General features: G+C 41.8%; 1 protein-coding gene across 1 annotated transcript in view; it reads right to left on the bottom strand.

The window, feature by feature from the left end:
• Positions 1–23,817, bottom strand: part of PAPOLG (poly(A) polymerase gamma) — a 31,647-nt gene extending 7,830 nt beyond the window's left edge. The window contains exons 1-17 of the mRNA XM_075862997.1: positions 23,602–23,817; positions 17,095–17,253; positions 15,763–15,829; positions 14,088–14,169; positions 13,884–13,993; positions 13,431–13,484; positions 8,664–8,775; positions 8,053–8,142; positions 6,862–7,000; positions 6,679–6,751; positions 5,577–5,697; positions 5,340–5,424; positions 4,859–4,912; positions 3,086–3,205; positions 2,686–2,795; positions 635–756; positions 391–551 (exon numbers count right to left, since the gene is read on the bottom strand). Of these exons, the coding sequence (XP_075719112.1) occupies positions 391–551; positions 635–756; positions 2,686–2,795; positions 3,086–3,205; positions 4,859–4,912; positions 5,340–5,424; positions 5,577–5,697; positions 6,679–6,751; positions 6,862–7,000; positions 8,053–8,142; positions 8,664–8,775; positions 13,431–13,484; positions 13,884–13,993; positions 14,088–14,169; positions 15,763–15,829; positions 17,095–17,253; positions 23,602–23,618 (1,676 nt within the window). The 5' untranslated portion in view covers positions 23,619–23,817. The remainder of the gene's footprint in view (positions 1–390; positions 552–634; positions 757–2,685; positions 2,796–3,085; positions 3,206–4,858; positions 4,913–5,339; positions 5,425–5,576; positions 5,698–6,678; positions 6,752–6,861; positions 7,001–8,052; positions 8,143–8,663; positions 8,776–13,430; positions 13,485–13,883; positions 13,994–14,087; positions 14,170–15,762; positions 15,830–17,094; positions 17,254–23,601) is intronic.
• Between the last annotated feature and the right edge of the window lie 2,725 nt (positions 23,818–26,542).

Raw genomic sequence — 26,542 nt, 5'->3', positions numbered from 1 at the left:
TGTTGCACGGACGTATATCCCGTTCGTCTGAATAAGCCCTCAGGATGTACCGGAGACCTAAATGTGTTTGTTAGTCAGGAAACCGCTAGTAAGGAGTGCTCTCTCAGGGTAAGCACATTCTATCAGCAACATCTACTCATATCAAGTATTTTACAACTACATCCTCTGTATAGGGATAGTAACCACTTTCCGCAAATAGTTGTACTATCACGTCATAAATGCAACGTAACGGTACATACTTGGTGATCATGCGGGTACAATACTAGAGTTCCCACTGTATCGCCAGGAATTAGAAAAAACTCTGATCCTTCCATTTTTACCCCCTTAGGTCATATTAATAGCAGACGTTACAATGTAGGATGTCATATGGGGAGGGGGGGTTCATCTCACCTGTGTGCCTCTGGCAGAGTAGGACTGTTCGATCTAGATGTTGGAGACTGACACGGTGTCCCTGTGTCTGTATCTCTAGAACTGTCCAGACAGTTACCATCCAAGGAAGATCTCTTGGATAAAATACCTGAAGATGACCTGGTGATTTCCGGGAAACTTTGCTGAAAAGGTTGTGCGAAGATTTAGTAAAAATTCAATGGGCACTGACAAACATGCAAATCACAGAATAAAAATGCTACATTACCTTTTTTCTCTTCTGTAGAGCTTCCGGAGGAAGATACTGATGAAGTTGTTTCCTCCTCACATGAGTAGCTTCAATCCTCATTCCCTTTTTCAGCATGTTAATATTATTAGCTTGTCTGTAAACTGAAAGAGCAGAAGCACAAAAGTTCTACAGAGTACTCAAAAAAATAAATATATATATATATATTTCTAGGAAATACAAGCATAGATCCAAATCTAAAGCACAATTAAACTCCTCTAAATACTCTGGTTTCCTCTCATCCCCAAAAACATTCGGATAGCTGGCTTCCTAAGAAATTGGCACTAACTTAATGTGTGTTTCAGAGATCAGGTATTTAGAGTGTGTGCCGACTAGGGGTAGAGATGGATACCGTTGACTACAATCTGTGTACAGCACTGAAGAATATGTTGTCGCTATAGCAGTATATAAGGAGTGCTCAGTCTAGGAAAGATCCTACATCATTACACAGTTAGTGGTCTGGAAAAAAAGAAAAGAAGATTCGTCCATCAACATTAAAGAGGCTCTGTCACCACATTAGTGCCCTGTCTCCTACATAATGTGATTGGCGCTATAATTGAGGTACAGCAGTGGTTTTTATTTAGAAAAACGATCATATTTTTTACCAAGTTATGACCTATTTTAGCTTTATGCTAATGACTTTAATGCCCAACTGGGCGTGTTTTTACTTTTGACCAAGTTGGCGTTGGAGAGAAGTGTATGACGCTGACCAATCAGCGTCATATACTCCTCTCCATTCATTTACTCCGCACATAGTGGTCTTGCTAGATCATGATGTGCAGTCACATACTCACATTAACGTTACTGAAGTGTCTTTACAGTAAATAGACATCGCTTCCAGCCAGGATGGGATGTCTATTCACAATCCTGACACGTCGGTAACGTTTGTGTGGGACTTACAGCACAGCAAGCGTAATCTCGCTGTAAATTACAGCGAGATCATGCTTGCTGTGCAATGCAATTGCAGGGTGGCGATTGCTGCCTGGGGACCTAATGAAGGCCCCCAGGTCCGCCATCTTCGTGCTCCTACTAAGCCCTGCATCTCATAGAAGCCTGTCAGAAAGACGATATACTTCAATACATTAGTATTGCACTATATAGTGCAAGAGATCCAAAGATCGCTGATTGTAGTCCCCTTGGGGGGACTAATAAAAAAAAAAAAAATCTTTAAAAGTAAAAAAACAAAACAAAAAAACAACGTTTTCCCATTATCCCCCTAGAGCATAGTAAGAAAAAAAAAAAAAGTTCACATAATTGGTATCGCCGCATCCATAAGAGTCTGAACGATTACAAACAATAAATCATTATTTAACCCACGCGGTGTACGCTGTAATTATTTTTTTTTATTAAAAAATTGTAAATGACAGAATCAATATTTTTTTGGTCACCTCATCTCCAACAAAAAAAATGATCAAAACATTGCATGTACCCCAAAATGGTGGCGTTAAAAAAACTACAGCTTAACACGCAAAAAATAAGCCCTCAAACCACTTAAATCGACGGAAAAATAAAAAAAGTTACGGCTCTCAGAATTTTGTAACACAAAATACATTTTTTGCATTTCGTTATTTACTTGTAAAAGCAGTCAAATATAGAAAAAAAAACACTATATATTTGGTATTGCCGTAATCGTATCGACCCGCAGACCAAACATGTTTTAATTGCACCGAGAATTCAGTAAAAACGAAGCGCAAATAACAATGGAGGAATCGCTGTTTTTTTTTATTTTCTAGCCCACAAATAAGGTTTCCAGTTTCCTAGTACATTATATGGCACATTAAATGGAGCTACGAAAACCTACAACTCGTCCCGCAAAAATCCAGACCTCACGGGACTATGTCGATGGTAAAATAAAAGAAAAGTTATAGCTTTTGGAAAGGGGGGGGATGAAAATCTGAGAAATGGCTGCGGCGGGAAGGGGATAATATTTTTTTTCCCCCCCGGGTCTGTACCAAAAGAAAGATTTTCTACCAACTAACTCATATCAATCACGCAACTATTTTGTACACAGAGGAAAATGAAGAACAACTCACCTGTGTCTGTGAATAACTGTATATCATGTGTCAAGTCAATGTTCACACTTTCAGCATTCTCTACTTTCTTGAAAATGATCCCAAGAAACCACATCGATATATACTCATTACTGAAAAAGAAATTGCAAGTGTACAATTGGCAAGCATTCATGGGTATGCGGGAATAGGGAGGAAAGGCGGTCAGCAATCTTAACTGTATGGGCAGCTTTTGTCCCAGCTGACTTGCTAGCCCTTAAAAGAAAAAAACCATTGAAGTCTCCCGTCATTGTATGTTTCAGCCTATGTAGCGATCGTAAGTAGTTGTATAGAACAGGTACAGAACATATTGATCCTTATGTACCAATACCTGTAAATGTACACACGACACCTAAATAAAGTTCTTCAATATAGAAATTCTTACTCTTTACAGTGGTCCCGACCTCCAGGAAAAGACTGAGGATTTACATGTGCAAGTGTAATGAACTCATTCCTCTCCAAGTTTCCGACAAGAACACGGATTTTTGATTCAACTAACCCGACCCTACAGAGAGAAAATATTCCTTACGGTTCATATATCTCACATGTCCATTATTTTATAACGATTAATTTGTAAGATACTGCTAGGAATACGGATGTTGTAAGAGGCATAGCTATCAGGAAGTCAGTACAGAGAAAGCAGATTTCCAATACACAAAGTAAGGATGAGGAAAAGATAAAAATACAGATTGCCACAAATCTAATCAAAGCAATTCAATCTAAATAAAGGGGATCCTGCCATTCCACTTTAAAGAGTCTCTGTCACCAGATTATACGTGCCCTATCTTGTACATGATGTGATCGGCGCTGTAATGTAGATTACAGCAGTGTTTTTTTATTTAGAAAAACGATCATTTTTGACAGAGTTATGACCTATATTAGCTTTATGCTAATGAGTTTCTCAATGGACAACTGGGCGTGATTTACTATATGGCCAAGTGGGCGTTGTGGAGAGAAGTTTATGACGCTGACCAATCAGTGAACAATCAGCGTCACACACTTCTCCCCATTCATTTATACAGCAAATAGCGATATCGCTATGTGCATCCACATAAACACACTATAACATTACTGCAGTGTCATGACAATGAATATACATTACCTCCAGCCAGGATGTGATGTGTATTCAGAATCCTGAAACTTGGCTAATACAATCCCCACACTACAGCACAGCAAGCGTAATCTCGCGAGATTACGCTGTAAACTGTCATTTCACAACGCCCACTTGGCCAAAAAGTAAAACACGCCCCGTTGTTGAGAAACTCATTAGTATAAAGCTAATATGTCATAACTCCGTCCAAAATGATAGTTTTTCTAAATAAAAAACACTGCTGTAATCTGCATTACAGCGCCGATCACATCATGTACAATATTGGCCACTTATGTGATGACCGAGCCTCTTTAAACTGTCACTGTCAGAGTAGCGCTTTAAATAAGGGCATCTAAGGGTATGTTCACACGCTTAACAATAAACGTTTGAAATTATGGAGCTGTTTTCAAGGGAAACCGTCTCCTGATTTTCAGACGTTTTTTGAGCAACTCGCGTTTTTCACAGCTTTTTCTATGGCTGTTTTTGGAGCGGTTTTCAATAGTCTGAGAAAACTGCTCCAGAAACATCCCAAGAAGTGTCCTGCACTTCTTTTGACGAGCCGTCATTTTACGCGCCATATTTTGACAGCGATGCGTAAAACGACAGCTCGTCTGACCAGAACATCGTAAGACCCATTGTAAGCAATGGGCAGATGTTTGCCGATGTATTGGAGCAGTCTTTTCAAGCGTAATTCGAGGCGTAAAACGCCTCCATTAGGTCTGAACAGTGGTCGTGTGCACATACCCTAAGGGTTCTCTCTACATGTCCTTTACAGGTTTTAGCTCTTTATGGACATTTGCTAGGACGCATTTTAAACGGCACTAATGTCAGAGGTAAGAATATACATCCAAAAGCAGTTTAACAGCTTATAAAACATTTATTCTACAGATTGAAGACAATTACTCCTGTAATGTATGTATTTAGCAATTACACCAAACGATAAGAGAAGACAGCAGACAGGAGATTGTGTGATCGTGTAGGAGAATACGATGCCTGGCGTAGAAAATACAAATCATTCACAATAGGTTTTTGCATCTAAATAAATAGAAGTACTGTATAAGTATTTACCATTCCAGATGGTGTTCTTCTGTGAATGCACTAGCAGTCAACACAATATAATGCCTAAAATTGAGAAGGTGGAAAAAAAACCAAAAAACAAACTAAGTATATATTGCAGTGTGTTTTGTTCTGAGTAAGGCGGTTTTCACAGTCTTACTCAAACCTGTGTCACAAAGTCGATTCGATAAGAATAGACGGTGGTATGTATCCATCAGACACTGCACCATGGTACACAGTACCTATGACGCACATGTGAACAGAGCCATAAATGACCAAAGTAATAAAGCTAGTAGGGTCGTTTTGTGTTTCTTTCCAACCAAAAAGGGAATACGTTTTCTAAAAATATCTATCCTGGCAACTTATGTAAGGATGACATTTTGGAGCTCATGTTTCAAACTAAACGGACATCAATAATTATTATTTTTTTTTATATATTCATTTTAAGTTCTGAAACAACTAGTTAATGTCAGGAACTTTCACACAAACTTACTTGTACTTCTGAAAAAAGCTTGGTGGTTCAAACAATTTAGACCAGTCCACTTTGCCTTGGAGGATTTCATCTGTGATAGCAAGACCTTGAGGAGAACAAGGCATGTAAATAACTAAACTAACACGTCTGTCAACACCACTGTTCTTAAACCCAATGGCAGTTTTTTTTTATAAAAGTAGAAAAACCTAAAAATAAATAAAAAAAAATCTTGAACGTGAAGACAACATATGCCCATACCGTGTCTAAATTCTTCTATCATAATTGTGCGAGTTGAGGTTGAGGCGTTGTATGTAGAGTTCTGCTGAGGATATGCTGGAGTAATTATAGGCATGAGGTGATATCGGTCAGCTGGGTTTACCTGAAGAAATAGAAGGGCAAGGAGGACTTGTATATAAACTCATTGAACACATGAATAGAATATAGAAGTTCAAAGAAAAGTGGTTATGTCCGAGTACTACTTGTGCACGCCCGTGATTTTCGGGTCGGCCGACCACGGAGTGTCAGCCGCAAACCGCCCGCAAATAGCAGGCTGTGCACATGGCCACGCCCATTATTTTCAATGATCCCGGAGGCTCCGGGGCCATGCACGGACCATGGAAACCATGGTCGTGTGCATGGCCCCATAGGAATGAATGGGGCCGCAATTCTCCCGTGGATTTTCGGGGGAAATGCAGCCGCAAAAGCAAGTTCGTGTGCATGGGGCCTTAGGATGTACACACATACATTTTTAGGCTTGCATATGTAATCTGCACCTCTCAAAACACATCCAGGCCTAAACCTGTCAGGTGTTTGCAAGAAGATGTCCTACTCTACATACAATGGTCCCAAAGAAATGCGGTTTGGCGTTAAAATAGCCGTTAACACTGTTCATGGGCCCAATTTGTTAGGTGTATCAAGTTTTTAAAGCATACCTAACTATTCAGGTGACTTCTCAGAATAAGCTGTCGTGTGTTAATGTTATTTCTCATGTACACAATTTTTGGCCATTATATAACTTTATTCTGAATTATCTAGCAGTTTTTCCCTCTGCAGAGTCTCGTCCTATTTCTCAGTTTCCCCTGAGCAAGTAGGTGGAGCCTGACCGCTATCATGTCTATTATATAGCAGTAATAAGCAGTGTAGCAGAGAATCCAGCACTGGGGCGAGATCTAAAACTCCTCCTCTGCACAAAAACTGCACTGTGAACAATACTCAAATTAAATCCATCTAACAAGGTTGAAATGTATTACAACATTAAATACCTAGTTTTCTTCTAAACGCCAAGAATTTATAACTTTAAGCCTAGCTAGAAATTATAACCCAGCCCTAAAGCTAGTAAACAACATTGTATTTTACTTACTCTTGGGTCCCAAACTGGTAGATTTAGGTTGCTCTCTTCAGGCTGTTTTAGTAATACTGGGTTAGGCCATTCCCTGTGGAGAGCAGAAGCGGACCATTAGGTATAGTAAAAATCATTATCTGCACTCAAAACATGATGCTTAGAACCCTTATCAAATCATTCATCATAAAAACGAATACTCACCACTTAGAAAAAACAAGGAAGAACTTATGCACAAGAGTAGCTGCAATTGCATTTGGGTACAACTGACAGGTCCTTGCTACCAACATGGCCCACGAAACACCACCGAGAAAGCCCAACATGTTTGAATAAATGCCACGTCCTAAAACAAAATAAATGATTTTATTACAATATTTTATCAGAGAAATCAAAAGATGGCAAAAGATACAGAAACAAAGCTAGAAATTACAGATGTAACATTGACACCTACAGGCTACTGAAGCCCAAAGTTACAAGCTAGGGCCTGTTCACACCACGTTTTGGCCCTACGTTTAGCATGCAAGTTTAGAAAGCTCCCTACGTACACGCGAAATGTGTCAATAGGGCTCCATTAGGCCGGAGTCCAAAACAGTCTCCTTTTGGCCTCTGTTGGGCAGGTATACCTTTTTGTTTGGAGGATGGAATAACGTAATATACTACGCAATTCTATCCTGAGGGATTCCGCAAAAAACCTAAAATAAAAATATACCAAAGTAAAGGTTTTTTTTTTTTACATGGGAGCCTGTGTGTGGCAGAATACTTTGGGGAACTTTCCCAGGGCTGGAATCCTCAGGAAGAGCGATAGGCAGCGCTCGGCCCGGGTATTCGGGCCCTGGATAGCCCCTGACGTCACAGTCCATTTATGGACAGTGATGTCAAGGGCTTTCAACTACGGAGTCCCCGGCCCAAGCATTGATAGTGCTCTGGCCAAGGACTCAGACTGGAGTAGCCCCTGACGTTACTGCCCATAAATGTACAGTAATGTCTGGGGCTCCTCCGAGACTGGAATCCCTGGCAGGGTATTCTCACTTTACAAAGCCCCTAACGTCACTGATGTATGGACAGTGACATCAGGGTTTGTTTTTTTTTCGGGCCCAGCGCTTAAAGTAGCACTGTGCCTGGAGAGTTCGGACGACATCCCGCTGTATACCTATACTGTGGGACACGTCAGTGCCTTCCGTCGGAGGTACACGTCAGGATTTCTCCCGATGTATAACTCCACTGTGAGCAAAAAAAAACAAAACAAAAAAAAACAAAAACTATGGACAGGCCATTAAAGAATAACAGCAGTCAGTAAAACGAACTAAAAAGGATAAAAAAAAACAAAAAAAAACACCTTGTATCTGCCTCTATAACCCGCGTGGTTTTATTACCAATAAAAGCCCTGATACTTACTCTTTGCCCACAGCTTGATGGCTCTCAAAGTTAACCTGAAATTTTCTGTATTTGGTACTAAATGCAGTATTTCATCTGTAACTCTGCAACCTGTAAAGAGAACACAAATATTTTTTTTAGCACCACACCAGTACGGGTGGTTAGTGGTCTCCAGGCAGCCAAATAAACCAAATTTGTTATGCCCAATTACATAGAACGTATAGTAATGCATACAAACTTACTAGAGCAGAACCTTAGGGGGGGGGGGGAAGAAAAAAAAAAAAAAAAAAAAGAAGATTCCTCACACTTGGGAATTCCCTCATCCTATAACTACCACCAGTAAACTTCATGGTGAGGAGGACAGGGATAATGAATTTCAGATTATATTTTGGCCAAAATTTGTTAGCCGCTTTGCTTGTACCCATGCCCAAGTCTCTATGCCATTAAAGAGAGCTCCTCCTGCTCCCGTCTTCTGGGTAACCCCTGACTAGGTTCTGAGGTACGCCAGGACTGATTGGCAATTATAGAGCACGGATTACTGGGGAGGCGAGTGTTACAATTTTATATTCTTAAAAGCAAGTCGTGCCCCTGCAAAACATTAACCGGTAACTTTGAAACAAGACCAGACTTACCATTTAAGCTTCTTATGCACCTTATGTCTAAGCTTCTCAACCGTGAATCGTCACGCAAGTCCAAATTATCAGGAATACATTGTAGGGGCAATCTTGCAAAAACCAAATCAATCTATTGAGAAAAATAAAACTCAAAAGGGTTATATGCCATATTTCTTACATTAATAGACATTTAATATGAACATAGTCAATGAAAGGTCCTCTTAATTTAGGTCCTGTTTGTGGGTTGAATAATAATGTAGTGCTGAAGTCAGAATATTCTTCTCGGAACATTCTGATACTTTAGAGCACAGCGGATTCGCATGGACTCCATTGATGGAGGAGGTCTGCATATGTAAACTTGTCTGCACAAAAACCTCATTCTGCATTGTAGACCTTCTGTACCAGTTGAAATGTATGAATCATGTGCCATCACTGGGATGGTGAGGGGTTGCATATGAAAGAACAAAGATTAAAGGTATTTTCTCATAAGAGACTTCTGACATATCCACAGGATACATCAAATGTCTGATAGATGCGGGTCGCACACCTATCTCCAGAACAGGGCACCCTAAACCCCGTTCCGCCGCTATGTGTTGCGGCTGAATGAGGTGACTGTTTCCGTAGCTCCGATAGTAGCGAATGGCAGTTATGGTAGCAGCGTAGTAAGCGAGCTACGCCTTTTCCGTAAGCTCCATTCGCAGAGCGGCTGAACAGGGTCTAGGGGGCCCTGCTCCGGAGATAGGCGAGTGTCCAAGAGGTGGGCCCCGCATCTGACATTTAGGACATCCTGTGGATATATAATAAATGCCTCGTGGAAAAACCCCTTTAAGGCTTTATTCAGACAGCCGTGTTCGGTCTGTAATATACGGGCCATGTGTCTATGTGATCTATGATGCTAGAAGTCCCTACGTCTGTGCGGGAATACTGTCCCGCGCTGTAATCAGGTTTTCAGTACAGGTCCGTTTTCCCGCAGCGAGGCAGGCAACTCCTAGCATCATAGATCACGGTAATGCGAGAAGCCAGGCTCCCTAAACTGTGGTCGGTCCAGGGATTACAGCCGACAAAAAGGTCCATATATCCTAAGGGTATGAAAACTGAACATGGCTATAGAATAAAATGTCTCAATGGGGCAACATCTCTCGCTTCATAAGCCCCCAATGTGATAAAGGATCTCAGATTAGCGGTTTTCTCTATGTAACAGGATGTTTTGTAAACCATGTCAATAAACAGTGCGTGACGTGAACGCAAGGAACGGAAAGAAGTATATTTTGGTGTGGGATCGTGTCAGAAGTTTGTCTTAATTTGGGGAAATAGATTGTTTAAAATATTTTCTGTGGTGAATCTCATTTAACGCCAATCTCCATGTTAAATCAAGTCATTTTTGAGTCTAAAAATCTGTGCCCATTAAAATGCTTTATATCTTCATAGGTGATTTTTTTTATGCAGTACTCCTGGTTGGCTTCCTGTAGCCACCACTAGAGGCAGCATGAAAGGTTATTGAATATAGTGTAATCATTGGATTCAATGGATAAAAGTATGCAGTCAGCTTAGTCTAGACAGAGCATGTTATGTTTAAATCTTCATTAATGCGGGGGATTTGGAGTGCCAAACGCTGTGAAGGACTAGTTGTCACATTCAGGACACTGCCCCATTTTTCAAATCTGACATGTGTCACTTTATGTGGTAATAACTTTGGAATGCTTTCATTGATCCAAGCGATTCGGAGATTGTTTTCTCGTGACACATTGGACTTTATGTTACTGGTAAAACTTGGTCGATACATTCAGCATTTAATTGTGAAAAATTCCCCAAATTTAGAGAAAAATTCCTTAAATTTGCATTTTTCTAAATTTAAACGTTTCTGTTTGTAAGACAGGCAGTTATACCACACAAAATAGTTGCTAATTAACACTTCCCATACGTCTACTTTTGATTGGCATCGTTTTTTTGAACATCCCTTTATTTTTCTATGACATTACAAGGTTTAGAACTTTAGCAGCAATTTCTCACATTTTCAAAAGGCTATTTTTACAGGGGCCATTCACCCCATTTAAAAAACTGCACCACTCAAAGTATTCAAAACAGCATTTAGAAATTGTATTAACCCTTTAGGCGTTTCACAAGAATTAAAGCAAAGTAGGGGTGCAATTTACGAATGTCATTTGTATTGCAGAAATTCATATTTATTCCTTTTTTCTCTAACACAGAAGGCTTTACCAGAGAAACACAACTCAATATTTATTGCCCAGATGCTACAGTTTAGAAATATCCCTAGTGTGCTAATGGACTGAAGCACCAACATTTGTAAAGCAATCTCTTCTGAGCACAGCAATACCCCATATGTGGTAATACACTGGTATTGTACCCACGGCAGGGCTTAGAAGGGAAGGAGCACTATTTGGCTTTTGGAGCTCAAATTTTGCTGGAATGGTTTGCAGCGCCATGTCACATCTGCAAAGCTCCTGTGATACCAAATCAGTGGAAACCCCCAAAAGTGACCCCATTTGGAAAACTACACCCCATGAAGGAGTTTATCGAGGGGTATAGAAGGCATTTTTACCGCACAGTTTTGCTGAATTTAAGCCATTAAATTGAAAAGCTAATTTTTTTTCTGATAAAACATTGACATTACATTTTTACAAGGAATAAAAGGAGAAAAAGCACCCCAACATTTCAGAATCAATTTCTCCCAATTACGTCAACACCCCAATGTGGTCAAACTGCTGTTTAGACAGACTGCAGGCCTTAAAAGGGAAGGAGCACCATTTGGAGCTCAAATTTGGCTGGAATGGTTTTCGGGTGCCATGTCACATTTGCAAAGCGCATGCGGGGCCAAAACAGTAGGAACCCACAAAAGTTACCCCAATTAGGAAACTACACCCCTTAAGGAATCTATCTAGCGGTATAGTAAGCATTTAGACGCCACTGGTCTTTCACAGAATGTGTTGGATTTAGGCGTAAAAAATGAATATCAACATTTTTTCCACTGAAAAGTTGAATTTTCAAATTTTCACAAGGCATAAAGAAATAGCACCCCAACATTTGTAAAGCAATTTCTCCCAAGTACGGCAATACCCCACATGTAGTCAAACAGCTGTTTGCACACACGGCAGGGCTCAGAAGGGCAGGAGCGCTATTTGGCATGCAGATTTTGTTGGATTGGTTTTTGGGCGCCATGTCGCATTTGCAAAACCCGGAGGTACCAGAGTACAGTGGAAGCCCCCAAGAAGTGACCCCATTTTGAAAATTACACCCCTCAATGCATTTATCATTTGCCTGGACATACGACAGGGATCAGAAGTAAAGAGCACCATGCGCATTTGAGGTCTATTTTGGTGATTTTCGCAGCATTGGCCCATATGGGCTGAGGTCGAATAGTAAAACAAACCCCCAAATAGTGACCCCTATTTTGGAAACTACACACATTAAGGCATTTTGCCCCCACAGGTGTTTTTTCAATAGTAATTAACATTGGATGGTGAAAAGTGAAAATTGCAATTTTACGCCGATTTGCCATTTTAGTGCACAATAGGTTATGCCCAGTTTGTGCCACTGAAGAAAAATACCTCAAACTGCTAAGTGGGTACTCCCGGGTATGGCTATGCCATATATGTGGACAAACTTCTGTTTGGGCACGCTGTAGGATTCAGAAGGGAGGGAGCGCCATTTATCTTTTTGGTAACAGTTCTGTTTGGGGTTTTGCTGGCATTTCAGTTTATAACATGGGGACATATGCAATCTGTGCAGAGTACATGAGGGGCATAATAAGGGGGTACAATAATGCATTAAATAAATAATTAATTAGATATATGGCCAGTGTCGCCCTGATAATTGGTGCCCGATCTTATCCGCTTTGGGACACACTGCACATTTTGTGTCGCCATATTCTGAGTGCCAGAACTTTATTTTTTCTCTACCGGAGCTGTGTGAGGGCTTATTTGTTTCGCGACAACCTGTAGTTTTCATTGATACCATTTTGGGGTACATGCGATTTCTTTTTATCACTTTTTATTAAATTTTTTGGCAAGCAAGTTAACAAAGAACCGGCAATGCTGATTATTATTATTTTTTTTTACAGTGTTCACCGTGCACTATAGATGAAAATTTTTACTATTCTGCAGGTCGATAAGATTACGGCGATACCATTCGTATATTGGTTCTTATGTTTCGCAGCGTTTGCGTAATAACACCAGCCGCTAATGTCGAAGGCTCAGCTCCTGAGCCATCTTCCGCATGAGGCTGGAAGGCTTTTAGGCCCTGCCTCCGGGCGGAAACCAACAGGCCTCCGTACTTGGCAGACAGGAGGCCATTGCTAGGCATCCGGTCTGCCGGAGCAGTCATCGGAACCCCACGATTTCATTGTGGGGTACTGATCTGCTTGTAAACACCATATATGCAGTGCTCGCTTTTGAGCGCTGCATCTAAGGGGTTAATCAGCCGGATCGGAGGCTAGCTCCTCTCCTGGCCTTGAAGCAGTGATCGCGTTAAGCCATCACAGTTTTGAAAACAGTCTGCAGACACAGTAGCCTAGGACGTACTATTACGTCAGCGAGCGATTATAGGCCAACGCCCGTGACGTAATAGTACGTCACAGGGCGTTAAGAAATCAGCACAGAATTTTTAACCTATTTAGCATAAAAAACTAAAAAAACACCACAATGGAGTTGAGGGCAGAAAATCACTTTAAGGTCAGCTAGTAACCAAGCAATATAAGCAAGGTCTCGTTAAGCATTTCATAATCGTACAGTGCCAAATGGTAGCCAGTGTGAGAATTTTTCTGCTTACCTCAATGTTAAGGAATTCAAACTTTATTACAGGAACAAAAGCATCCTCGACAGCCTAACACAAAATTAAAAAGAAAACCTTCAGCAAGTCTCGTTTATCACTAGTGCATCAGTTTTGCCCAGAGTGTTGCTTAAATACATTACATGGGATAATGGACAACGGCTTATATGTAAAGTGGCCTAATCTATACATTTGCTACCCAGGATACCCTTATGAGAACAGGAATAAGCAAACGCAGTTGTTAGACAGTTGTAGATAGGTTATCGTGAAGCACCAGTTCAGAGCTACTTTAACATATATCAAAAAAAACAAAACACAATTGCAATGAGGAAGATCTTTGCGGAGGACACGCATACATACGCTCTGCCGCTCCATTTAATGTCCATGGGACCGACTGAGAAAAGCTGTGCTCGCTTGCTATGCAACAAGCATAGACTAATAGTAACCACTTACCCGAACATTTCTTATCCCATCCTGAAGTTTTAGCTTTTCAACAAATGACTGAAAAAAATCTGAACGCTCAACATGTCTGGGAGCAACGCAAAGGGAATCGATATCAGCACCTGGAAAAGGAGGGGGGAAAAAAAAACAAACCACATATAAATTTCCTAGGACAACAGCCACAGAATAACCAGTTAGTCAGAAAAGGTGACAAACCTTTAGTATGGACACCGAGCCGATATGAACCAAAAGTAAAGACCTTTCCCCCAGCTGCGGATATAGTGGTAGATGGAAGACTCTAAAATAAAGTTACAGAAATACAATTTGCAAAGCAATAGAAAGGTGCACAGGTGTAAAATTTTATTTCACGCAAAGCCACTAAACACACATGCATGTTCTTGCTGTAGAACGTTAAAGAGGATGTTGTAATATCTATCAGGAAGTCAGTACAGAGAATGCAGATTCCCAATACACAAAGTAAGGATGAGGAAAAAAAAAAGATAAAAATACAGATTGCCACAAATCTAATTAAAGCAATTCAATCTGAATAAAGGGCATCCTGCCATTCCACCTTAAAGAGGCTCTGCCATCACATTATAAATGGCCTATATTGTACATGTGATCGGCGTTGTAATGTAGATTATAGCGGTGGTTTTTATTTAGATAAACAATCTATTTTCACCAAGTTATGACCCATATTAGATTTATGCTAATGACTTTCTTAATACACAACTGGGCGTGTTTTTACTTTTGACCAAGTGGGCGTTGTACAGAGGAGTGTATAACGCTGACCAATCCGTGTCATACACTTCTCTCCATTCATTTACTCTGCACATAGTGATCATGCGTTGTTCACTATGTGCAGTCACATACTCACACAATGTTACTGAAGTGTCTTGACAGTAAATAGACATCACGTCCAACCAGGACGGGATGTCTATTCACAATCCCGACACTTCGGTAACGTTTGTGTGGGACTTACAGCAGAGCAAAGCGTAATCTCACGAGATCTTGCTGTAAATGACAGCACAGCGTGATCTCAATGTGCTGTGTGAGTAAGTCACACACAAACGTTACCGAAGTGTCGGGATTGTGAATAGACATCGCGTCCTGGCTGGAAGTGATGTCTATTTACGGTCAAGACACTTCAGTAATGTTGAGTAAGTGACTGCACATAGTGAACAACGCAGGATCACTATGTGCAGAGTAAATGAATGGGGAGAAGTGTAACACACTGATTGGTCAGTGTCATACACTTCTCTCCACAACGCCCACTTGGTCAAAAGAAAAAACCCAGTTATCTATTAAGAAAGTCATTAGCATAAAGCTAAAATAGGTCATAACTTGGTGAAAATAGATAGTTTTTCTACATAAAAAACACTGCTGTAATCTACATTATAGCGCCGATCACATTATGTACAATATAGGCCACTTATAATGTGGTGACAGAGCCTCTTTAACAGTCCTAACAAAAATCCCCAATAAATAAACTAAAAACCCTACATTTAATGGCAAACAGCAAGCGCTGCCATCTATTTTTTTTTATTAAACTGTACAATTTGATCTCAAAGGGTTTGTCCCAGCAGGACAACCCCTTCTCTAACGGTAGAACTGGCAACGATCAACTGGACATCACAGGCCTGGCAGCAGAAACAGACAATGTGGGCGGTTAAATATCTCCCCTGCATCATCTGTAATGTAAACACAGTATTACATGGCACTCAAATCAATGTTAAAGTAGTTTCAAAGACATTGGTGGCAAAATACCAGTGTCCAATCCTAGCGATTTGTCACCAATATCTTTGATGAGATCACCACCTTCGATGCCAGGCTTGAGAACCAGTCTCCAGAGATTCGTCTGACTGTGACATCAACTAACACTCGCACTTACCTTACATTCCCCAATTTCAATAATCCATTCTTTGACAAAATTGTTTAGTTTCCCCAAGACAAACATCCTTAAAAGAAAGGGGAGGAAATAGGTATTCAAGCGTAATGACAACTTTGCAAAATAATTCTCATATGTAGTTCGTCAGCAGTACTAAAAGAATGGCTTTGTATGACTGCTAGTAAGTGCAACCATTGGCCTCCCCAAAGAAAATAACATGCAAGTAGATATTCCTGCTTCATTAATTAAAGAGGTTGTCCCAAAAATTAAACAATTTTGATAGTCCTTGCAGGATATTCCGGTTCTTGCCAGAGAATGTTATCTAATGTTTTTGGAGGTTGTGCCAGGTAACTCCAGACACTAGGAGGCAGAGCTCTCATATAGCAATAGCTACCTAATTTCACATTATTTTGCTTCTGTAAGCATTAACTATTTCATTTCTTTCACAACTCAAAAGCAGCCCTCATACAAATTGCAGGGGACGGTTGTACGGATCCATAATATGGTGCCCATACAGTTCCTCAGATCTCATGTAGTCATACGGACCACATTAAAAAATAAAATAAAAATTATAACAAAATTGTGTCAGGCTCCATCAAATGTGATATTAAGGAAGTATTCTCCCCTAGATTTAGGTTAGGGGAGAATTAGGAAAATCCCGGAGGCACGCGGCTGTGGGTGCCGCCATACAGGCAAGTCTTTGCCATGTGCATTAGGCATAATTTGGAAAGTTCTCACTGAAGTTTCCGCAAGTTAGAGACACTCCCGGCACTTTATAGTGTTACAATAAAGTCTGCTGCGTAGCATTATTTGCCAACGCATAATCCTGCTGCTTCCCTCAAGGTTTGGATCACTTGAGCTGCAATTTAGTGTATGCAATGTAATTGGGGATAACGTCATACCCCAACATTCAAGCTCAGGGGTACTCTTTATAGACAACCTATCAGCAGATTGGATTAACAGGGTGGGGAACGCAGTATAACGCTACCAATACTACCAGCCATGTAAGTTGCATGTCTGAAGAGTCGCCATTTGGATGTCACCTGTGCTGAGATTGCAAGTGCAACGGATGCGGTCTCTGCAATAAATGCTGCTAGCCCCTCCCCTCTGAGTGATGGCTCCAAGGTCCAATCAGGAGATCGCAAGAGCTGTTACTCAGAGCAAGGTAACACTTACTTTGTGCCATCAAAATAGAGAGATTTCATGGTCAGGCAACTTGCATGACTGAAAACACGTATCGTTACGCTGCACTCCTCACCCTGTATATAGCGCTGTCAGCGGTTTTGACATGCTCCCTTAAAGAGAAAGATCAAGTCAAACTCCAAGATTACCAACCTGTGGCGGAGCTCAGCATCATCTTCAAAAACTCCAAAAGGTCTCATGGCGTCAGTCAGCTTCTGGGTGTAGAGGTGATCTATGTCTTTGGGACCAGCCCAACTAATTGGGGAGGTAATGCCATAGTTTTTTTGAGACTGGACCTCCAGATGGCCATTCCTGTCAGACAAAGAGTGGGAAAATAAATGAACAGCCTTTAGGCACATAAAGCTACAGAGGTCTAACATAGGGTCACTGCAGTAAATTATTTTGTGGTTATAGAATACACCCCCATCAGGACAACTATTGTACAAGTTACATAACCGTAAACATGAGCTATATATATATATATATATATATATATATATATATATATATATATATATAAAAAACGTGCACCAAATTCTCATGCACAATTGAAGCGAGTGCATTCCAGTACACCATTTTGAAAGTGGCAGCTTCTCGCTAGGAAACCTTCCCTAAACCTATTCAGGACCTGATGCCTAGTGAAAGTGATCCATGAGGGTACGTTTTCATACAGTTATGTGGTACTGTGAAGGATGATTTATTTGCTTATATTCTCTGTATGAAATTACATTGTGAATTATCAAGCAGGAGGCCGAATTACTAAGACATGTATATGTGAAAGTGATGATAATGTTTAAATGATTTAGTTTCGTGCAGCAGCCATCTTGTCTGGAGTTCCCATCTTGGTTTTATTGTAGTGAATAGGAAAGTCATTGTTCCTTTAGAACAAGTAATGTTGATTTTGTATGTTTTATCTTTGACCTTGGTTCCCATGCGAAGATGGACAGGGCGGGAGATGGGAGGGTGGCAAGTATGCGTGAGGGAAGGTCTCTCCCATCTCCACGAGAATATCGTGTCCAAAAGAGATAAGACACCTGCAAAAACGTAATGTGTGAAGAATTATAATGATGTATCTGGGATGTATTTTATTGTATGCTTTTTACTGAATAACAAATATTGTTACATTGTCTCTGATTGGTTTACCTCAAGCCTACACCCCTTCTGAATTTCAGTTTAACAGTTTGAGTTTGGTAATAAATCCTTCAGAGGAGCATTTTGAACATTTCAGCGTGTCTGTGTGTTTTCTTCTCCTCTCTCGATATATATCGGTGAAATATCCCAATTAGGATACTGACTAATGGAGTCTGGCCTTGAGAGTCTGTTTGTATTCGTATAAATTTCAGTCTAATATTTTCAGCGATGGATTTCCACGACAGTACAGATTTTGAAAACAACCAGGAATGGATTAAAACACACACACTCTCCCCACCCTTTAGCCACACCTGGCAATGGCTTCAAAAACTGCATTAAAACAGCACGCGTGAGGGCTTTGCCTCACATAGCGGAATTGATACGCATTTTCCGTCCAGAATTGCGGACGGAATATATGCAGCAGCAAAGTAGATGAGATTTAACAAATCTCATCCACACGCTACATAAAAAATCAGGCCAGAAATTGACCTGCGGTTCGTATTTTTCGTAGTGCAGCATGTAAATTCCTGCTGCGGAATGAGGACTGAATTGCTGCGTTTTCCAGAGATGTCGTCACCATCTCCCAGCATTGTGCAAAATGCCGCAAAATACGCACCATTTTCTGTAGTAAAAAAACCGCAGGAAATTGTGAGTTTTTTCCGCGGAATGTCTGCTACTTTCAATAGAATTTCTGCAGCAATTCTGTTACTTGTGGACAAGCCCTAAGCCCGGGTTCACACAGTTTTTTGCAGGCGGAAAATCTGCCTGCAAATTCCGTTTGGAAGTTTGAGGCAGATTTTCCTCTGCCTGCACGCCGATTTACGCAGCGTTTATCGCTTGAGGCCATTGAGCGCTGCGGGCATAAAACTCAGCGAAATACACTTCCTCTGCCTGCCATTGATGTCAATGGGAGGTCAGAGGCGTAATCGCGCAAAGATAGGCCCTTCTTTCTCCCGCGAGACGGTTTTACCGCTCGCGGGAGAAAACCGCCCCCACCTCCCATTGAAATCAATGGGAGGCATTTTCGGACGGTTTTGCAGCACGGTTTCCGCGTAAACCTACCCTAAGACAGTATGAGTGACTCCTATCATTTAGAATAATTAGGGAACAGAGGGTCTTGATTGATTTTCCTTTAAATTAGCCGCATACAATATTTTTACAGATGTTTGCCATGTGTATAACCGATTGCTGTAAACACTTTTGTCAGCAGTGAAAGGCCAGGTTCAGACTTTACATTTTGATGCAGTTTCTCCACGTAGGTTAAGAGACAACCTGTTAATTTTGACACCCCTAAACCTCGATCACCTCTATATAGCAGCTAGATAGGCTTTATTCACCATATCTATGTGTGCCAGCAACAATAAAGCATACTTTAGAAAAATACATTTTAGTGACTCCCACACCATAAGCAAATCACATCAGTTGTCCACTGGGCATTTCTTCAGCAGCAAAGTTTCCTGTGATCGGGACAGCGACCCCGACAGTCAAGCCTGGATTTGAGGGGTTGCCTCCAAGATCACGGGACACTTACTTTTTAAAAACTTCTTCTAAAATTTGCTGTGCACCTATTGGTGGCACACATGGGTATGTCGAGAAAAGCCCATCTAGCCGCTATATAGACAACTTTGTTCACATCTGCGTCAGGGCCCTGTTCTGACGTTCCGTCTGAGATTCCCGTCAGAAAGGGACGGACTAAAACAAACGCTTGTCTCAGATGTGCAAGGGTTCCGTGGTTTTGACGGAATCTATACTTTCTGTCAAAACGACGGAACCCTTGCATAACAGACGGACGGAAACCATTGACACCGGGTCAGTCAGCACTGAAATCACTGGTGATGCAAACGGAAACCTGTGGTAAAACATTGTGTCTCCAAGGTCACTATAGGCAGTATAGTCTATACAGTCGTCATCTGTTAGGCTATATGTTCATCTGCGTCGGAGGCTTTGTTAGGAGCCTCCATCGCAGATTCCATCAAATTTGTTGGTAAAAATAGCTCTGCACGCTGTGAGATTTTTCTCGTCAAAACCACATCCCCCGCTGTAAGGCTGGATTCACACGGTCGTGTTTGGTCTGTGATATACGGATCGTATGCCAGCTGTATTTCCCCGGACCGAACACACTGCTGGGAGCCCGGCTCCTATCGTCATAGTTATGTATGACGTGTGGAGTCCCTGCCTCGCTGCGGCAAATCTGGCCCGTACTGTAATCATGTGTTCAGTACGGGACAGTTTTCCGCAGTGAGGCAGGGACTCCTCGCGTCATAGATTACTAAAAGTGAATACAGCACAATGTAAGATTCAGTGGGAAGAAATATTCCTTCACGGAGGAACAAAATGGAGTACAACGCAGGATTTTCTGTACATGAAGTTCTGTGATCAGACCCATTTGAAGGATCCTCCACAGATCTAAATGTATACAATACATCTCAGTTCACACAGAGTTTTTTTTACATGTTTGACGCGGAAAACGCGCAAAAAAACTCACGAAAATGCCTCCCATTGATTTCAATGGGAGGCGGAGGCGTTCTTTTTCCCACAAGGGGAAAAAACAGCTGGCGGGAAAAAGGGACATGCCCTATCTTCGGGCGTTTACGTCTCTGACCTCCCACTGACATCAGTGGGAGGCAGAGAAAGTGTATTTCGTGGCGTTTATTCCCACGACGCTCAACAGCCGCGGGCAAAAAAAAAAAACTCTGTGAATCCAGCCTAACAGTTCATGTCTTCAGCTGTGAAAACTCCCCCTCTCCAAGAGAAGTGAATGGGAAAGTCACACGTCTCGATCCTCATTCACTTGTACTGTAATGCATCGAATGTACAGGGACACTTGATGCCGGATGGCACTTGTCTCAGCCACTCGGCTTCTACAATTATAAAATCAGGGGCAGTGTAACGTCTATAGGAGAAGCCGTCATCCCTACAAAGCTCCCAGACTGGTAGACAGGGGTGAACAAATCTAGTAATCAAAGTGTTAAAATAGCTCCTCTGCCATGTATGCAACCGGACACTTTATAAATAGCTCCAGGGTCAACGCCTCGCACCTCTGCTATATATCTATATACAATCCTGCTATGTATAGCAATGATGTATTAATGCAAGACAGAAATGTTCATATAGAAAAACCACATATGGGGTACCACGGGAGTGTGGTAGAGATTCCATAGATATAGATTGTATTTTTCTAACAAAAATCAGTGTGATTAAGTACTTACAGCCACATGCAAAAAAATTATTAAAACAGTCGAGATTTATCAAAACTGGTGCAAAGGAAAAGTGGCGTAGTTACTCATAGCAACCAATCAGGTCGGCACTTTCATTTTCCAAGGGGGCTCTGAAAAATTAGGTGGAATCCGATTGGTTGCCATGAGCTACTACACTTTTCCTTTGCACCAGTTTTGATAAATTTGCTCTACTGACTATCGATACAGACCAAGGTGGTTGTATGGCAAGGTCTATCAAAAGGGACACAGGGGTATATAGGGGCAGCGTGATGTAAGCGGTCTGCAAATCTGTATTTTGCTCGGTCCCTATATGTGCATCCGTGGTTTTCACACACCCATTATAGGACACGCAGGGAGTTTCACACAACAGGGACACGCTGTGTGAAAACTCACGTGTGAATAGCCCCATTGAAAACAAATGGGGCCGTGTGCTGTGCATTGTTTTAGCGCACAGCACACGGACGAGATTCACGCTGGTCTGAATGAGCCCTGAGGGAGCGTGCATGACGTCCGTGTGACGGCCATTAAAACAGCAGTCACACATCCTCGTGTATTTCAATGGGGCCGTTCACACGACCGTTTCACTGGAGCGTGTTAAAGAGGCTCTGTCACCACATTATAAGTGGCCTATCTTGTACATAATATGATCGGCGCTGTAATGTAGATTACAGCAGTGTTTTTTATTTAGAAAAACGAACGATCATTTTTGACGGAGTTATGACCTATATTAGCTTTATGCTAATGAGTTTCTACATTGACAACTGGGCGTGTTTTACTATATGGCCAAGTGGGCGTTGTGGAGAGAAGTTTATGACGCTGACCAATCAGTGACCAATCAGCATCATACACTTCTCTCCATTCATTTACACTGCAGATAGCGATATAGCTATATCGCTATGTACAGCCACATAAATACACTATAACGTTACTGCAGTGTCCTGACAATGAATATACATTACCTCCAGCCAGGACGTGACGTGTATTCAGAATCCTGACCACTTCTATGACAGTTTACAGCGTAATCTCGCGAGACTACGCCTGCTATGCTGTAACTCAGACGCTACAGAAGTGGTCAGGAGAATGAATACACGTCACGTCCTGGCTGGAGGTAATGTATATTCATTGTCAGGACACTTCAGTAATGTTATAGTGTCTTTATGTAGCTGCACATAACGATATAGCTATATCGCTAGTGCAGTGTAAATGAAGGGAGAGAAGTGTATGACGCTGATTGGTCACTGATTGGTCAGCGTCATACACTTCTCTCCACAACACCCACTTGGCCATATAGTAAAACACGCCCAGTTGTCCATTAAGAAACTCATTAGCATAAAGCTAAAATAGGTCATAACTCCGTCAAAAATGATCATTTTTCTAAATAAAAAAGCACTGCTGTAATCTACATTGCAGCGCCGATCACATCATGTACAAGATAGGCCACTTATAATCTGGTGACAGAGCCAATTTAAGCATTCGTGAAAGAGATAGAACATGACCTATTTTACTGCGTGTCACAAATCCCTCCAGAGACTCTAGTCTACGGGGGATCCGTGACAACACATCCCGCACGGGTGCACCTCAGATGTGAAAAACTTTCGTTTTTCGCATCCAAGGCTGCCGACGCTCTTCTGAATGTCGCCTAAACAGATAAGTTTTGACACTTATAACGTAGACATTGCCACAAAAAAAAGTGATGCTACGTCCATGGTGATGTGACACCATCCAAAAGTAACGGGCCACAGTGACGTTTTAACAATACTGGCAAAATGAAGCCTGGGCTCAGTCAACATATGGGGCCACATCCTTCAGGGCTGGGGGGGGTATAAAAAGCCCACTAAAACATGGAAAGACCAGCACAGGGTGGCTTAATGCCCTGTTCACACTGAGGCGGTTTCGGCCTCCAAAACCCCATTTCAATCAGTGGGAGACGGGAAAAAAAAAACGCCTCGACGAGTGTTTTGACATTTTTGTCAAACCACTGTGCAAAAAACGCCTGGAGCAGATTTTGTAGGAGGAATTTTCCTCCTGCAAAAAACTCCGTGTGAACTAGCCCTTAAAGCGGAACCGATCACGTAATAGTAATGATGCACAATACATACAAGCTCCAGTCATTTACATACACAAACCCCGGATGAGGGGGGGATCAGGCCATTTCCCCCGCACATGTAAGCCCCCCGAACAGCAAAAAACACGAAGTTTTCCCACAGAGATTGAGTCTAGACATCACGGACATGAGCGAAGAATGCCCAGAACTCCTGAGGCTCCTGCACAGGTGACACGCGCAGGAATGACCGGCTTCTTACAAACTTACGTGAACATTTCTCTCATGGCTCCCGGTTGAGTCTCGGGTGAAACCTGCAACAAGCCGCCAAGCCGTTCACCACCCTCCCAAAAAAATTCAAACCGTCCAGGATACCATCCAATACACCGCCCGGACGTCCGCCGATCTTTATTTATAACTACACAAAGCGCTCAACATGGCGGCCAGCGCCTACAATCTCTCCGGCAGCTCCCTACACTTCCCAGCATGCCCAGCTCACAGAAATAAGAGTTATAGGCTCTGCCAAACAAGGTTTCTGAACTTCTAGCGCCCTCTAGCGGCGCCAGGAGGATCTTGCACGAATAGCGGTAAAGTTGGTGGAAGCTTCTTTATTAACGTTCAGGTAGGAGAAGAACGCTTAGTGGCTAAGGAATGGCGAGTTTGTCCGCGGAGGTTCAAAATGACAACAATTTTGTTGGACAGTAGAAATGGGGCTGCGATCTGATTGGTTGCATCGGCAAATACTGCACTCTTTGTTTGCACTGTTGTGAAGAATGACACCAGTGCCCAATGAACCACATTGACTTATGGGGTCCGTTGGTTTCGGTGTGGTGTCCATGATTTTGATGGGAGAACCATGCATGCAGCACTATTTTTACCGTTAAATATGCTGGAAGCTCCGAACCTAGCCTAATAATGTAACCTCATCAAAATCTGAGAACATGCTCCTTATTATATCAGATAAGCCCTCCCTGGTTCTAATGGTCCCACAGACAATAGCGCTGATCCCCAGAAAACACATAACAGTGCCATCTATAGCGTTCCCATAACAATATCGGCCACAGTGCCATCATAACAGTTCCAGTCGTAGTGTCCCCATAACAGTGCTACCCACAGGGCCCCATAACAGTGCCGGGCCTAGGGTACCCATAAAAGTGGAAACCAATTGCGACATTGTTGGCAGCAAGGGCAGGCGTTTGTCCATGTTCATGCTGTCTGCACAGCCGCACGTGTACTTCTACATGCAATGTGATTTAAAAAGGTAACAAAAAATAAATAAAATGAATCGTTTTAGAAAAAAAATTGTCATCATATAACTGGAAAAACCTGTACAATGAATTAACCACTGTGGGGCGATTTATTAAGACGGGCGTTTCATATGCCAGTCTTAATCGAATGAAGCTTGGAGTAAGATGTGCCTAATTTATTAAGAGGCGCACGGCCCAATTTATTATAGGCGCACATGAGATGTGCCCTAGCGCAGCTGTGATTGATAGCTGCCCTCCTGTACGTTTCAAATCCCCGCCATGTAACTCCTATCGGAGCTTCCTTTGTCAGGTCCCTGTCAGCCCCGGCAATAGCACAGTTTATACTGAAAGCCCGAGGCCAAGCAAAGGAGCCCAGTTTTGTACCTTTTTGGGAAATTTTGAGTTAATAGAGGGGGCTCTGCTGTTTAGTGTTCTCATCTTTTGCCACCAGAATGGAGAGCATTTATAATTAACTCAATAACTTTGAATGGGGTTTGTAAAAATCCATTCACATGCTGCATAAACAAGCAAACTCCGATGTGTGGAACGGATTTCTGCAATAAATTTAGTCTGTGTAAATAGGGATTGAGCAGAGTGCATATGAAGTACTTTGCCTGATCATAGAGAACTGTTTTATCACAGTGCTCTGTATTCCTGCCCTTATCTTTTTGTTAATGCCCTGTTAAAGAGGCTCTGTCACCAGATTATAAGTGCCCTGTCTCCTACATAATGTGATCGGCGCTGTAATGTAGATAACAGCAGTGTTTTTAATTTAGAAAAACGATCAATATTGACGGAGTTATGACCTATTTTAGATTTATGCTAATGACTTTCTTAATGCCCAAATGGGCGTTTTTTAGCTTTTGACCAAGTGGGCATTGTAAAGAGAAGTGTATGATGCTGACGTACACTCCTCTCCATTCATGTACTCAGCACATAGTGATCTTGCTAGATCATGATGTGCAGTCACATATTGAAACATGAACTGTACTGAAGTGTCTTGAGAGTGAATAGACATCACCTCCAGCCAGGACGCGATGTCTATTCACACTCCTGACACTTCGGTAACGTTTGTGTGGGAGATAATGACAGCAAGCGTGATCTCGCGAGATAATGCTGTAAATGACAGCTTACAGCGTGATCTCGCGAGATCATGCTTGCTGTCATTAAGTCCCACACAAACGTTACCGAAGTGTCGGGAGTGTGAATAGACATCGCGTCCTGGCTGGAAGCGATGTCTATTCACTCTCAAGACACTTCAGTAACGTTAATGTGTGAGTTAGTGACAGCACAGCGTGATCTCGCAAGATCACTAGGTGCTGAGTGAATGGAGAGAAGTTTATGACGCTGATTGGTCATCATCATACACTTCTCTCCACAACGCCTACTTGGTCAAAAGCAAAAAAATGCCCAGTTGGGCATTTAGAATGTCATTAGTATAAATCTAAAATAGGTCATAACTTGCTCAAAAATGATCGTTTTTCAAAATAAAAAACACTGCTGTTATCTACATTATAATAATGCACTTATAATGTGGTGACAGAGCCTCTTTAACAAAATTTTCTAGAATTGGCCCTCAGGTGAATATGTCACTTTGGTGATCAGAGATCTGTTATGGTAAAGCTAACACAAGATTCTAAGTAACTGGCATTGATGTGAATAGATCTTAGATTGTCGTGTCAGATTTTCAGTAACCGAGTAGTGGCAAAGGGGTTTGAAGGTGTTTTCCCCTCTTAGACATTTATGGCATAACTACAGGATAGGCCATAAATGTCTGATAAATACGGGTCCCACCTCTGGGAGACGCACCTAACTCCAGAATGGGGCCCCCCTGGTTAGGCCGCCACATCCAGGAGGAAAATTAATGAAGAGATGGCCGGGCATTGCGGAAGCTGGACTCGCTGTGCTCAACTGTTTCTGTACCTCCCAAAGAAGTAAATGCCTCTAGGCACTTCAAAGAGCCC

This window comes from Rhinoderma darwinii, chromosome 4 (genome assembly GCF_050947455.1).
Source record: "Rhinoderma darwinii isolate aRhiDar2 chromosome 4, aRhiDar2.hap1, whole genome shotgun sequence".
Classification (NCBI taxonomy): domain Eukaryota; kingdom Metazoa; phylum Chordata; class Amphibia; order Anura; family Rhinodermatidae; genus Rhinoderma; species Rhinoderma darwinii.
Note: the sequence above shows the minus strand (reverse complement) of the source record. Positions and strands in the feature narration are given on the sequence as shown.